At 43.7% G+C, this 14,471-nt stretch overlaps 1 protein-coding gene across 4 annotated transcripts in view; it reads right to left on the bottom strand.

Annotated features, from left to right (window-relative positions):
• Window positions 1-1,213: 1,213 nt before the first annotated feature.
• Prkcq (protein kinase C theta) overlaps window positions 1,214-14,471 on the bottom strand; it is a 123,724-nt gene continuing 110,466 nt past the window's right edge. For all 4 annotated transcript variants that reach the window (XM_046442368.2, XM_046442369.2, XM_046442371.2 and 1 more), the window contains 3 exons: window positions 13,678-13,866; window positions 4,861-4,989; window positions 1,214-2,443 (listed from right to left, as the gene is read on the bottom strand). In XM_046442368.2, the coding sequence (XP_046298324.1) occupies window positions 2,288-2,443; window positions 4,861-4,989; window positions 13,678-13,866 (474 nt within the window). In that variant the 3' untranslated portion in view covers window positions 1,214-2,287. The remainder of the gene's footprint in view (window positions 2,444-4,860; window positions 4,990-13,677; window positions 13,867-14,471) is intronic.

Genomic DNA, 14,471 nt, shown 5'->3' with positions numbered 1-14,471 from the left:
ATGGAAAGAAAGTGGTATGGGGGAATTGTGTATAGTAAGTATATAGAGAAGATCAGAAGAGGAGGAGGAGGAGATGGAGGGAGGGTGGAGGGATGGGAAAGGGAAAGAAATGTGGACTCAATGTGACAGATCATGTTATGGGCATATATAAAGGTAACACAGGGAATTTCACCTTTATGTAGAAAGCACCAACCAAAAATACATAAATAAATGAGTGAAGAGAAGATTGGTAGAGTACGATGGGGGAGGAGAGGGGAAGGGGGAATGGGGACCGAAATGGAGTAAATCAGATTCTAAATGTGTATGATTTTATCCAACTGAACCCAACTTCTATGTGTAACTTTAATGCTCTAATTAAAAAAAAAGAAATTAAGATGTGAGAGACTTGCTATGGCAGGTTAGTCAGATGCTATTGATTCAGGCTCCATTAGCAGTAGGCAAAGTAGAGATGAGTATGTGTTTCAGAGACTGCAGAGGTAGAATCATAGGATTTGGTAAAGAAAGAAACTTAGGAGGTGAGAGGGGGAGAAGGGATGGCTGGTAATGATTCGGGTTCTGAGCCCAGTCGCTGGGGCCCTGGTGGCGTCATCAACAGATACAGGAACTAAAAGAGAGAACAAGGTCACAAGAAAGTGGGACGGGCTCACCGCACTTGTGGAGTTGGCTTGGAGCCTGGCAGAGAGGTCGGAGCTGGAGACGGGGATCTGAGATGGTCTGCATGGCATGGAGTGGTCACTGAAGACCGGAAGTGGGAGAAAAACACCGAGGGGGAAACACAGGAAAGAGGAGAAGAAGCTATAGAGGGGCAAGCAAATATGGAAGAGGGGCCACAGGAAAATGCTGTGTCAGGGAGCCCGCGCAGGCCAGGGCAGAGACAGCATCCTTCCTGTAGAAAAACCAGCAGGAACAAGAACCACAGGTCTGGAAAGAGGACAGCTTTGGAGGAAGTGAGGCAGTCGAGGTGTGAGGCCAGAGCCTCGGGTGGGTGGTGGTGATGGAGAGGTGACATGGCAGAACGCTGCTTCAGGAAATCTCACAGGGAGGGGAAGAGAGAGACGGTGATGGTAATTTTCGACTTATTTGGATCTCTTAGCCACTGGGCGTGTTTTGATTTCTGAATTTTTAAACATCGAGTCAATGCTAGCTACATTTTGAAGATCAACATGACAGAAACAAGTTCTTGGGAGGGGGGGTGGCATATAGGGAATTAAACTATTAAAGAAGCATCTTTATTTATTCCATTTTTACACATCTACCTCTTTGTCATCAAGTCACAACAGTTTATCAAAATATACAAACAGCACAAATACTTTAAAATGTATAGTTAGGATTCTAATAAAATGAGATCGACTACTGCAAATCGCATGCGTGGGTTGTTTATCTTGAATGAGGCCTAAAGACAGGCTTGTCCTCAAATCACCAGTGATGGCATAGGAGGGACTGATGATCTTTTCTTTTAGAAAAATCATGCACTTCATTTCTTTTCTTGTCGTGGTGTGAGGATGGTGATGAATGACAGCACTGGTCCTGCAATCACCCGAGAATGACAGACAGGAGTAAAATGATACTATCTTTGCTGGACTCTGAACTTAAATTTCTATGTTGACAAGACAACCAGCGTAGGTGTTCTAATTAGTGAGCCTTCCCTATCTGGTCACACAAGCTCTTTCCATTTTCCTCTTTTCTGTGAATTTTATGGCTAATCAGAATGAATGGATTTGTGAATCTCAAGTTCAAGCTACGTTTATTGTGAAGAATCCCATGAGAACCTATGCAGGGTTCCCCCACCAAACCATTTACTGTTGCACAGGTACACGTAGCATGAAATGGGTTAGTGGTTACTAGTCTGCGGCTAAGTGAGATCCACTTCTAGGCTAGGTGATGGCTGTTTTGGTCTTTGTACTACTTTGCTCCTTAATTCATCGAACATTTCATTGATCAGCAGTTGATGCCCAAGGGAAGAACCGTAATTTAGAGAAGTATTAGGTTTCAAATCTTTCACAGTGTAGAGAGCCATTTTTCAAGTAAATAGCTAGGGTTAGTAATGACCTAACTTCAAGGGCGGCTGTGAAAGATGCCAGGAGATAAAACAGGACTTTGTCATTAGTGAAGTAGAGTTGGTTTCTGCTACAGATAAAATGTCACTTGAGGTGCTAAAAGGGCTCACTCAGCCTTTATTGTCGAGTGTTTCTTTCCTTTTCCTTCTTGAAGAAGGGACCCAAGAAGTGTTGCTGGAACCGGGGACAGGAAGAAGATGAATTCCCTTGAGGCTCTGCAGAGGCGGGGTTCATGAGATAAGCCCCTCCATCCCTGGGTTAACGAAGGAAAAGTTCCTAAACATATTCTGGTCCATGCTGTTGATCAGGGCTCTATCAGCAAACGACAGGCGGGGTTTCTCATTCAAGAATTCTTTGTCGAAATTGCTACAGTCGTAGGGTGATTTCTGGGTCAGCGTTGAAGGGGGAGAAAAAGGGAAAAGGAAAATCAGTGGCTACATTCATGATCTCATCTTTGGTCGTCAAGGCATCATCTGTGTCTGACAGAGCTGGCATCTGCAGAAACGCTAAACCGAAAGGAAACTTACGGGTTTATCATGCACGGCTGGCAATGAACGGCACTGTGATGCTGAGTCATCAGTTTTTTAGTAATATCATGAAATCCACATAGTGTGGCTCCACGGTGTTCATTCAATAGGATCTAATGCTCCTCGTTCAGAATTTCTGTGAAGGAGGACCGGCCACCTTTGAAAAAGTGGTGAGCCCACATTTGATCTCTGTCCTTTATCTGGGACAGAGGTGAGGAGGTGGCGGGGGAGGGGGCAAGGGAAGGAGGAAGGAAGGAACCTGGTAGGTTATATATTCCTGTTCTTTTATCCGAATCCTTTGCTATTGTTGGTTCCTCTGCCTATGTTAATTTTATTGTCTTCTAGAGACGTTGGGATCATAGGTCCTATTGGTTCTCATGACTGGAAAAAGAGGTGGGGCCAGTACTAACAAATAACCTATTGATGAATACTGATGGGCATGCACCACATTTCAGCTTTCAAAGATGAGGTTAGCCATTATCAAAAGAAGGTCACATGAGCAAAATCAAGGTCAGGCCTCCCACCCTCAAGGGGCTGTGGGACAGTGAGGTCCAGAGCTTGCTGCCCCTGTTTACAAATAGCTGCTGAGGCCCCAGGCCAGGGAAGTGCCTTCCTACCAGCAGAACTGAGAATTGTCCTATGGATCAAGCCCAGATCAAACATCTGATTTTTATATGGCAAATATCAAGTTAATGCTAATCTGCAGTAGAAGGTCAGGCAGGAAGTCAGCTGTTCCCGTGGCCAGAACCAGGCAAAAACTCACCTTATCATAAGTAAATGGTCAACTGTGTATTGGATGTGATATTATCGTTACTAGTCAGAGGGCAAGAGGCCCAGCTGGTGGGCATCCCCAGTGCCTGAGACATATGCTAAGAACAACTCTTCTGACCCTGGGGATGAGGCACATGGCTTCCTGCAGCCATTCGCTGTCATGGTAACAGCTATGGCTGTTTCCTGGGGTGAAATCCACAAGCCTGTGCTATTTCAGCAGCCATGACAGAGATGGTCCATGCCCAGTCAAGTAATTATGACCCCGTTCCCAGCAATCACCAGCAATAGTTAAAGCTTTAAAGCTGGCAAACTCACCACTTACTACTTACTTTAAAAAATTACTTAAAAATTACTAAAAACTGTGATAAAATATATATAAGATGAAATTTGCCTTTTAACCTTTTGTGTGTGTGTGTGTGTGTGTGTGTATGCAGTGCTGGGTATTGAACTCAGGGCCTCTCACATGATAGAAAAGTGCTCTACACTGAGCTGTAGCCCCAGCCTTTTATCTTTATTTTTATTTTTTTAAATTTTGAGACAGGGTCTTGCTAAATTGTTGAGGGGCTCGCTAAGTTGCAGAGGCTGGCTTCAAACTTGTGATCCTCCTGCCTCAGCCTCCTGAGTAGCTGGAATTAAAGGTATACTCCACCACTCCTGGCCCATTACTTCAGAGTACAGTTGAGTGGCAGTAAGCACATTCTCATCATTGTGTAACCATTACCCTCCATCTCCAGAACTTTTTCACCTTGACTGTGGTTCATTTTTAATTCTACTTTGGGGTGCTCATCTTATTGTAAGCCAGGTTGCTCTGCCTTTTCTGAGGTAGGTAAGTGACTTTCACTAGTGCAAAAGCATATATGGGAAGTCAGAGATCTTTTTCTAAACACTGATTTACTTTTTCTTCCTTCAGCCGAAGAACACCTAATGATTGCTACTAGATACTGTAGCTCTGTGAGCACATTACAGATGGTAGCTAAATTTGAATGGAAAAATGGCTCCAACATTCCTCACATAGAATGCAGATTTAGGGACAAGTTTGGACCACTCAGCCTGTGACCACTAAGTATGTACACAGCACCTGCCAGAAGCCCCTCTCATCTGACAGCCACCCCTCTAAATACATATCCCACCCAGACACACTCTGAAGTTCATTCTTCATGCAGGGACATTTTGACTATAGAGGTTAAATTTTGCAAGCAAGACCAGTGCCATGATGCACACCTACAATCCCAGCTACCTGGAGGCTGGGACAGGAGGATTGCAAGTTGGAGGCCATCCTAGAAATTTTGTGAAACTCTGTCTCAAACATAAACATAAAAAGGGCTGGGGTATAGCTAAGTGGCAAATAACCCTGGATTCAGCTCCCAGAGATTTAGCTCCCAGGGATTTAGCCTGTCCGGAAGCAGAAAATTCTTCCCCAGGGAGGTGTAAGGACTGGGCAGAGCTTGAAGCAGCCTGTGAGGATGGGAGAGTGGTGGACAATTGTCCCACAGCTGAGTCCTCACCACTTTGGGCCTGAAAGGTGGGTCAATCTTCTTTCTCTCAAGTTCCTCCCAGTTGATCTCCCGAAACATAGGATGCTGGCGGATGTCGCCCTTGACTCCCAGCCTCTTTTCCGGTTCTCTCACAAAGAGCTGAAAAGGAGCAGAGAACAGGCAGATTACTTACAGCTCAAGGGATGAACCACTTCGCACCAGGTGGAGCTGGACCTGTTAGTGGATAGCCTCCTGCCTGTCTAGCCTTCTTTACCCTATGACTCAGGTCCAACTGGCCCTGACACTCTCCCTGGATGAGACTTCCTGAACACTCTGGAGTCCGGACACTCAAAGCCTTTACTCTGTGACCCCCTTCTAGCCTCAGGTCAGCTTCACCAGGTGTTATTAATGGGATCTTCGGCAAATCACAGAATTTAATAAATTGAGCCAAGTGCTCAACTCACAGGGCTATTCTGAGGATTAAATAAAATAGCCATTTGCACACACACAGATCATACATATGTACCCTCACACAGAGGCACGCACACATACATACAAACACATGTGAACACACACATGAACATGCATGCACAATCATACATACATGCATACACACGTGCACATGCATGCTCACACATACATTTGTGCACTCAAACTCCTGACCTGTAAGACCCAACAGCAAAGAGTAAGTGATTATTTGTTGTTTGATTGGCTGTCAGTTGAGTATGATTTCTTCCAAAGCTGCCTTCTTAGGGTCCTTGCACTGTGGGCCTTGGGGGTCATATGAACTAGTCCCACACGGTCAGCCTGAAACTCTGCAAGGCACCTGAGTGTAGAGAACCACCCTGACTCCTCCAGCCTGCTGGGGCAGTGACATCTCATTCAACGTTCTCTTACAGTCACCTAAGAGATGCTATGTTTCTTCTTGCACTGTCCTTTCTCCGTTGCTGGGCGTTTGGAGTAATCCCTTTTCCAAGTTTTATTTTCCACTGTGCTGGGTATTATACCCAGGGCTCCGCACATGCCAATCAAGTGCTGTACTACTGAGCCACACCCCCAGCCCTCCTGTACTCTTGGATCAGCTTTTGTTTCTCAGGTGACCCCTGGTCATAGACATCCCAAGGAAACCCTGGATCTTTCAACCAGGCCCGTGGTGGAACGCAGTGACTTTCCTGGGTGTTTGACAAGGACTTGCCTCTCTCTTTTGCTTTTGTGGCTTACAAGAACAGCAATTGTATGTTCTAAAACACCGTTTCACCTTTGTTATCTACTGCTCGAAAGTCTTCGGAGGCTCTGTTCTACCAAAACCATAAAGATCAAACAACATCCTGTAGCAAGTGAGGTTTTTTTCTTTTTTCTTTTTCTTTTTTTTTTTAAAGCAGGAGAATCTCTTGTAAAGTTCCCAGCATGGTGTGCATGCAGCCATCTAGCATATCCACCTGGTAAAGTCCTCCTTGGCCCCTCTGCCTCTTGCCCCCTTGTTGTGGGGGGACCACTGAGGACTCTGTGGAAACCTGGGTTTCTACAGCAGCTGAGGAGAAAACATCTGTGCCATGCAAAGAACACTGGGCTGTTTACCCAAGAGATTTACTACCCACGTGGCACTGAGTGCATGTTTTGAGTCTCAGTGTCCTTGTGTGAGTCAGCTTTCTATTTCTGTAACAAAATAGTTGAGACAACCAACTTAAAAAGAGAAAAGGTTTGCTTTGGTGCATGGCTTCAGAGGTTTCAATGTGTGCATGATCGGCCCTGATGCTTTTGGGCCTGGGCTCAGGCAGCATGTCCTGGTGGGAAACCATGGTGGGGCAGAGCTGGTCACTTTGTGGCACCCAGGAAACAGAGAGGAAGAGGAAGGACTGGAGTCCCATAGTCCCCTTCAAGGACATGTGCTGATGACCTAAGCCCTCTCACTAGCTCCACCATCTCTCAACAGCTGCAAGCCAGGGACTAAGCCATCGGCACATGGGCCTTTTGCAAGACATTTAAGATACAAACCTTAGTGGTCCTCATCTGTAAACAAGGACTAATCAAGGTCATTTCTAGAGTTCGAATATCCATGAGCCCCAGGCAACATTTGGGGCTTGTGATGGATAATGTCACTCATCCCCATGGCTGTCCTTGAGAGTCAGGCTCTGTGCTAGATGCCTCAGCTACATCATCCTGACTTGATTTATTTGTTTTAATTGTACGTAATTATGGGGTACAATGTGATATGTTGATATACATATACATTATGGAATGACTGAACCAAACTAACAAACATATCCATCACCTCACAGACTTAAACCTTCGTGTGTGATAAGAACATTAAACTCCGTGCTCTTCAAATTTCCATTACACTGAACACTACTGTTAACTCCAGTGCTGTCCAATAGATCTTCAGTATTTATTTCTCCTGTTTAAATGGAATTTCATGCCCTTGTCCTGATTTTAAAAACAAGTTCAACAAGCAGATACTGTATTGTTATCCCAGTTGTCAGTTGAGGAAACTGAGGCTCAGAATAGCTAAGTCACTGGCTCAAGATGACACATCTAGTCAGTGGCAGGCTCTCAATGATTGGCAGCCTCTTTCCTATTTTTAGTGTTAGGTGGTCTCTCTGCTGAGTGCCACAGACCATCTCCCACTACAGAAATTCTCACCTGCATCTCCCCCCCACGTCCCAAGACTGTCTTCTATTGGTCTGTAACATCTGGAAAGCAGACTGTATTCTATTTCTTTCAAAGTCTAGCCGAGTGCCATGCACAAAGTAGATGTTCAGCAAATGGTGGCTGCCTAAATGAATACCCTGTCTTTCCATGTGGTTTAGCTGCTGTTCTTCTGTTAGCCCCCTGCTTTCTCTTTTTAGCTTCCTTTACAGAAAAGGCACCAAGTTCACAGTGGCATATATTTTCCTGTGGACTCCAAAGCTAAACTCAACAGATGGTGATATTTTCAGAAACTGAGGGAATAAGTGACATGCCCTGTTTCTCCTTCCTGGAAATGATCCTAGTAAATGACCTCCACCACTTAAGGATATTTTGATGAAACAGGAGTAGATAGAAGGTTTAAGTGCATCAAGAATGTGCCCCCAACTAGCTGATGTTGTAATGAAATGCTTTCAAAATTAAGTTAGAAGTAGCTGCCCTGGGCCAGGTGTGTACCACACTAGTTTTCCATTCCATTTCCTTTTTTTGGCAAACATGTGGCATTTGTACTAAGAAAACTGTGACAAAGAGACTTCTGAGCTTGGTTTATGTACCTGTGAAATGTCCAAAGTGTACTTTAAAAAGTAAAATGGATGATGAGAAGATCATGTGATCTACAGCTTCAAAGTCCAATATTTTTTTTTCTAGTTTTGCACAGAATAGTGAATTATAATTTTTTTCTGCCTGAAGCAAATTGACCTGCCTACAGTCTTGAGGATGACCATTCCTGAGGAGGTCAAGGTTACTGGCTCCAGGGAAATAAAGTTGGTGAAGAAAGATTTGTCATTGCCCTTAAAAGCTGTCAGAAGGGTGGTTTACATTGATAGGAAACAGCACACTCTAGCATGAATGGTCAGGACGTAGCTGGAGCTTGTTTAAATCTGTTTGACAGCCTGGGCAAGGAAGCAAGCAGTTCCTAGCTGCTGAGGAGGGCCACCATCGGCTGGGACAGGTCGTACCTGGAATCCACCCTCTGTTCAGTCCCTCCTTAGATACGTCTATTGAAAGGGAAACATTTCTGTTCAAGATCATTAGTTTTTCATCATTTTCAAACAAATGGACAGGACATCCTGCATGAATAAATAGGGAGGAAAAGATTTTTCTTTGGCAGTAATCAGCTGGACCACAGTGTCCCCCACCCCCGGGAATTCTTGATGGATCACAGCTGCTCTTGACATGAAATTTGTTCAGTGCTCTACATGCCCCCATGTGTTATGAGGGGTAAGGGATACAGCCTGACGCTGATGCTTATAACGGAAGTCACAGAAGGCTGCTTTGTTCAGCTTTTCCAGAGGACCCATGACTTCTAGGTTTCACAACATCACGCAGAAGTTCCTGGAGGAAATTTCTGAGAAATGGTGTTACCTTTGACTTTTGCAGACAAAGGGCCTGAGAATGTGGGGGTTGTTGGGTCAAAGCAGCTGAGAGGTAGAGACAGAACTGGAAGCCAGTCACTGGCAGCAAATTGAATGATGGAAACTAAGTTTTAATCAGCCCAACTTCTGGAATATGGGCATGAGAAAGGACATGGGATTTTTACTAACTCATGTGGGAAATACTAAGCTTAGACTCTTTCATATGGCTTTAAAACCTCTTGTGCCTACTAGTCTCTCTTCTTTATTCTCACTTGTCATGGCTTCTGTTCAATTCATCAAATTTATTTCTTACTCTCATGGCAAATCTTTCTTTTGCCACTGACACTACTCTGTACATGTTGAATTTGTGTGTGTGAGTGTGTGTGTGTGTGTGTGTGTGTGTGTTTGCATGGCATTTACCCTTATGTTTACTTATGCTTTTAAGCTTTTAATTTTGAAATAATTACAGATTCATGGCACATTGGAAAGCTTGTACAGAGATGTCTCCTGTGTCTTTGGCCGCCAGTCTTCTGCAATGGCTATGTTTCACATAATGGTAGCATAATAACAAAGCCAGGAATGGCGTTGGAATGATGTGTGTGTGTCTAGGACATTTTGTCACATGTGTGGATCTGGGCCACCACCTTGACATAATGTCAATGATGTTATGTAATTGGACTCATAGAATACATGACTTTTGAGATTGACTTCTTGCCCTTGAGATCCATCTAGGTCATTTGGGGTATCGATATTTTCTCCTTGTATTGCTCAGTGGGTTTCTGGGCACATGAATATTCCCCTTTTCTCCCCAACAGGAAGCAATCTTTTCCTTCTTCCTAGTCTTTCTCACTTGGGAAATTGCCACTCCTAGCTTCCTCCCGCAGTTACCTCTGGTTGTCTCCACCTGGCCGGGGTCCCACCTCCACTCTCCATCTTTGCCTGAAGCTATCTCAGATCCTGAGGTCCCTGGGTTTGGGAGACATGGTGGGAAAGCTGGCTTTCTGGGGGCATCGGCAGGTGTTAGGGGGTTGCAACTGGCTCCAGGCATCCATTCCTTGACTTGTCTGAAGACAGCCTCTGTGTCTGAAGGTGCCCTTGGCCCTCAGAACAGGCCTGGTCTTCATCCAGGGACTTTATTGGTCCAGGCTTCTCAGTGCAGCATCATGCCAGCAACTGAGTTATGTCCCCTCAAAATTCACACATTGATGCCCTAACTCCCAATAGGTTGTAGATGGGGACTTTAGGTTAGTGATTAAGGTTAAATGAGGTCATGAGGGTGAAGCCCTGATCAAACAGGATTAATGTCCTTATGAGAAAAAGGCAGCAGAGTGCTCATACTTGCTGTCTCTTCCTCACCATGTGAAGACCCAGCAAGAAGAGAGCCATCACCAGGAAGAACCTACCATGTGGGACCTTCATCTTGGACTTGGACTTCAGTCCCCAGAATTGTGAGAAATAAAGGTGCATGGTTTAAGCCACTTAGTTTGTCTTGTTACAGCAGCTGGGGCTGACACATACACTTTACACTGCGTTTTTCACAGAACCAAGTGTAAAGTAAAAGCAGAAATTACAGCCGGCTTTAAATGTGCCTTTAAGCAAAACTGAGTCCTTGAGACATACAGTCAATCAACAAGTACATGAAAAAATGCTCACCATCTCTAGCAGTCAGAGAAATGCAAATCAAAACCACCCTAAGATACCATCTCACTCCAGTAAGATTGGCAGCCATTATGAAGTCAAACAACAACAAGTGCTGGCGAGGATGTGGGGAAAAGGGTACACTTGTACATTGCTGGTGGGACTGCAGATTGGTGCAGCCAATTTGGAAAGCAGTATGGAGATTTCTTGGAAAGCTGGGAATGGAGCCACCATTTGACCCAGCTATTCCCCTTCTCGGTCTATTCCCTGAAGACCTAAAAAGAGCATGCTACAGGGACACTACTACATCCATGTTCATAGCAGCTCAATTCACAATAGCAAGACTGTGGAACCAACTTAGATGCCCTTCAATAGATGAATGGATAAAAAAAAATGTGGCATTTATACACAATGGAGTATTACTCTGCATTAAAAAATGACAAAATGATAGAATTTGCAGGGAAATGGATGGCATTAGAGCAGATTATGCTAAGTGAAGCTAGCCAATCCCTAAAAAACAAATGCCAAATGTCTTCTTTGATATAAGGAGAGTAACTAAGAACAGAGTAGGGACGAAGAGCATGAGAAGAAGATTAACATTAAACAGGGATGAGAGGTGGGAGGGAAAGGGAGAGAGAAGGGAAATTGCATGGAAATGGAAGGAGACCCTTAGGGTTATACAAAAGTACATACAAGAGGAAGTGAGGGAAAAGGGAAAAATAATACAAGGGGGAGAAATGAATGTCAGTAGAGGGGGTAGAGAGAGAAGAGGGGAGGGGAGGGGAGGGGGGATAGTAGAGGATAGGAAAGGCAGCAGAACACAACAGACACTAGTATGGCAATATGTAAATCAATGGATGTGTAACTGATGTGATTCTGCAATCTGTATATGGGGTAAAAATGGGAGTTCATAACCCACTTGAATCAAAGTGTGAAATATGATATATCAAGAACTATGTAATGTTTTGAACAACCAACAAAAAAATTAAAAAAAAATAAAGTATTGAAGTCCTTCATAAGAATAAGAATAAACTCACTGTAGGAATTGTAATAATGTTTAAACTAGCTTTACATAAAGTGAAACTGTTTATGTTCAAATCCCACTAGCTTATTTTTACCTTTGTCATCTTTTTTTAATTGGATAATTTTGAAATTAGCTTTCATTTACACGTGTTTTGTTTAGTTATTAAAAGTGAATTTAATTGGCCGTTCAGGGAGTTTCCTTCTTTTATTGCTTGCTTGGCTCACAGAAAGTGAAAGTGGAATGGAACAGCCCTTGGTTTTAAAATACCTCATTCCATTAACCTGGGGCTGAGGATCCTGTGAGAGCTTTGTCTCTCAGAGTCAAGATCTCCATTCCCAGGTAGAGCCCTGGAGTACCCTCAAAGTTTCTAGTACCTTAAGCAAGTTGTCTCTTGTGTTAAGAGGTGGAAGTGTAATCCCTTGACATTTAATTCCAATTCTTCAAGAGAAGAAAGGAGACTAGTGAAAAAAGATGGGGATATTCTTCAAAGTTGTGATTTAATACCAAGTGATAGCTTCCAATGTTGAAGGATCTTGTTCCTTTTCCCATTTTTACTATAATGAGAACAAGGTTAAAAATTATTTTTCTAAATGATCTTTTTAAACCAGCTGACACAGGAGATTCTAGAGAACAAATAATGTTTTTTTTTCCAAATCCCTATATTCTGGGTCCACTTCTTTTAGATTTGCTGGCCTCTTGGCCACATGGATGGGTCTCTGATCCAAACATTTGCAGGAAGAGCACAGTAAATGTAGGCTTATCGTATTCATATATGTTGGCATGTTGTATTGCCGTATTCATTTTCATATTTTACCACTTGTTAAAACTCATATGTTATGGATGGTGTTTTATATCCTCAAAAAAGGAAAACTGGCATTGTATCTAGTATTCTATCTATATGACCCTTAATGATGGCTCCCAGGTGTTCTTAGTTCCTTCATTGGTTTGCCTTGGGGCTCCTCAGTCATGGCTGTGGTTCTCAGAGTACAGTGTCCATCTATACTACTTTATACAGATTTCTAATGTGTCTTGGGTTATCATGGATGGGGTTCTGATTTCTGCTTGGATGGTAGCTTTTGGATTTGCTGCTAGGATGGCGGTAGCCTGGCCTCCCAGAGCTTGTTAGAGTGAGGGATACATGGATGTTTCCATTGCACAATGGGTAGGGCATGTGAGGGGTGAGCTGGTCTGCATGCATTTTAGACACTTCTTGAGACCATTGCTAGGTGGATGACAGATAGAGAGGAAGCATATTGCCTAATAGTTTTGATGTAATACCTAGTCCAGGGTCTGGACTGCACAGCCTGTATTTCAAAGGTTTTAGCCAAAAATGTCCCCAAGCATTAGTATTTCCATAGAATCTACTAGAAGGCCTCACGAAGTCTCAGCTTGAGCCATTGGTGGATTTGGAGTGTGAAGCTGGTGGCCATGTGAGAACTGTCTCTTCTCCTTGCCCTTCCGTCCTCACTTGGTTTCTACCTGGTGTGGTCTGAAGCACCCTCAGTGGGAGAGGAAGAGAACAAGGACACAGTCAACCACACACAATTATCAGCCATCTCCAAAGGTGAGCAGCGCCAGCCGTGAACTCCAACCAGTGGAAAGGGAGCAGAAGTCTGAGCTTTCGTGTTAAGATGGACATGATCACTAAGGTCTTGATCAGGATAGTTTCAGTTTCTCATCTGAAACAGTGTTTCATGACCTATGAGTGACAATAGGTTCATCTTTCACCTGAGCGTGAGCAGAAGTGTCATGTCAAGGTTTAAACCAGGGTCAGGGAAGATAAGTTGGACTCAATACTTTGTATATGAGAAACAAAAGATTAAGTTTTAAGCTGCAAAGGGTGATCATTAAAAGGACCAACTATATCCAAGTAATAGCATTCAAGAGTCATGGAACAGTTTTGGAGGCATTTCTTTTTATAAATGATGCACAAGAGGGTTTGTCTCAAACTCCTTTTGATACCTAATGCTCATATTATTGGTGCCTCAGCTGAAACAGATAATGGTGGGTATACCATTTAAATCTAGTTCAATATAGTTGGTATTTGCTCTGTCACATGAAGGTCAGAATCTAGAAGTGAGTGGGAATACTGAGCAGAGAATCTACCACTAATCTTATGAAAACCTTCTTGACCACATTTCTTACCTTCACTAAAAGGTCCTTGGCCTCCTTCTCGAGCCATCGTGGGTAAAAGGGATTGTCCATGCGGATGGAGTGGAACAGCTCTTCCTCATCTTGCCCATGGAAAGGGGACTGGCCAATCAACATTTCATATAGGAGAACCCCAAAGGACCACCAGTCCACCGAATGGTTGTACCTCTGACCCAGCAAGATCTGTGTGGCCAAAAGGCAGAGACATAATTAATAGATGACGCTGGTGACTGATGATACTTCCAACTCCTCCAGGGCACTCAGTAAATGATGGTTGGTGAAGATAATATGTGGTCTCAACAGAGCCCACTCTGAACACTATCTCTAGATAGCTGATGACGGAGAGAAATGAACGCACAATGCCAAGATTTTTGAGTAAACACCATAGAGTTTCAACTTCTGTTTTCCCTCTGACTTTAAGAGAAAATGCTGAACCATGTTCTTAGCTTTCATAGTCCCATCTGTGACATGAAGACCTGGTGGCAGACACTGGACCCAATAAAGCTAGCACACATCTAAGTGCTCCAGTGCCTCTGGCATGAACATTGGAACCAAGTCCACGTGCTTCACTGACTTCTACCTGGCCTGCATCCCTGCACAAAGTCTTTGTGGTAATTAAGCATCCAGAGACATGAGCTGACCAACTCTTTGTCCCCAAAACCTAGCTAATCATGACTGGTCAACTCGGGAGTCATGGTGTAGTCATTATGATGCAGAATTGAATTGTGTGGCTGTCATGGGAGAATAACCAAGGATGACAACTGTTCATATGGAGAAATCAGACATTC

This window comes from Marmota monax, unplaced genomic scaffold, assembly GCF_021218885.2.
Source record: "Marmota monax isolate L192 unplaced genomic scaffold, Marmota_monax_Labrador192_F-V1.1 WCK01_AAM20220418_F8-fsc00072, whole genome shotgun sequence".
NCBI classification, from domain to species: Eukaryota; Metazoa; Chordata; class Mammalia; order Rodentia; family Sciuridae; genus Marmota; species Marmota monax.
This window is presented reverse-complemented; position numbering and strand designations above follow the sequence as displayed.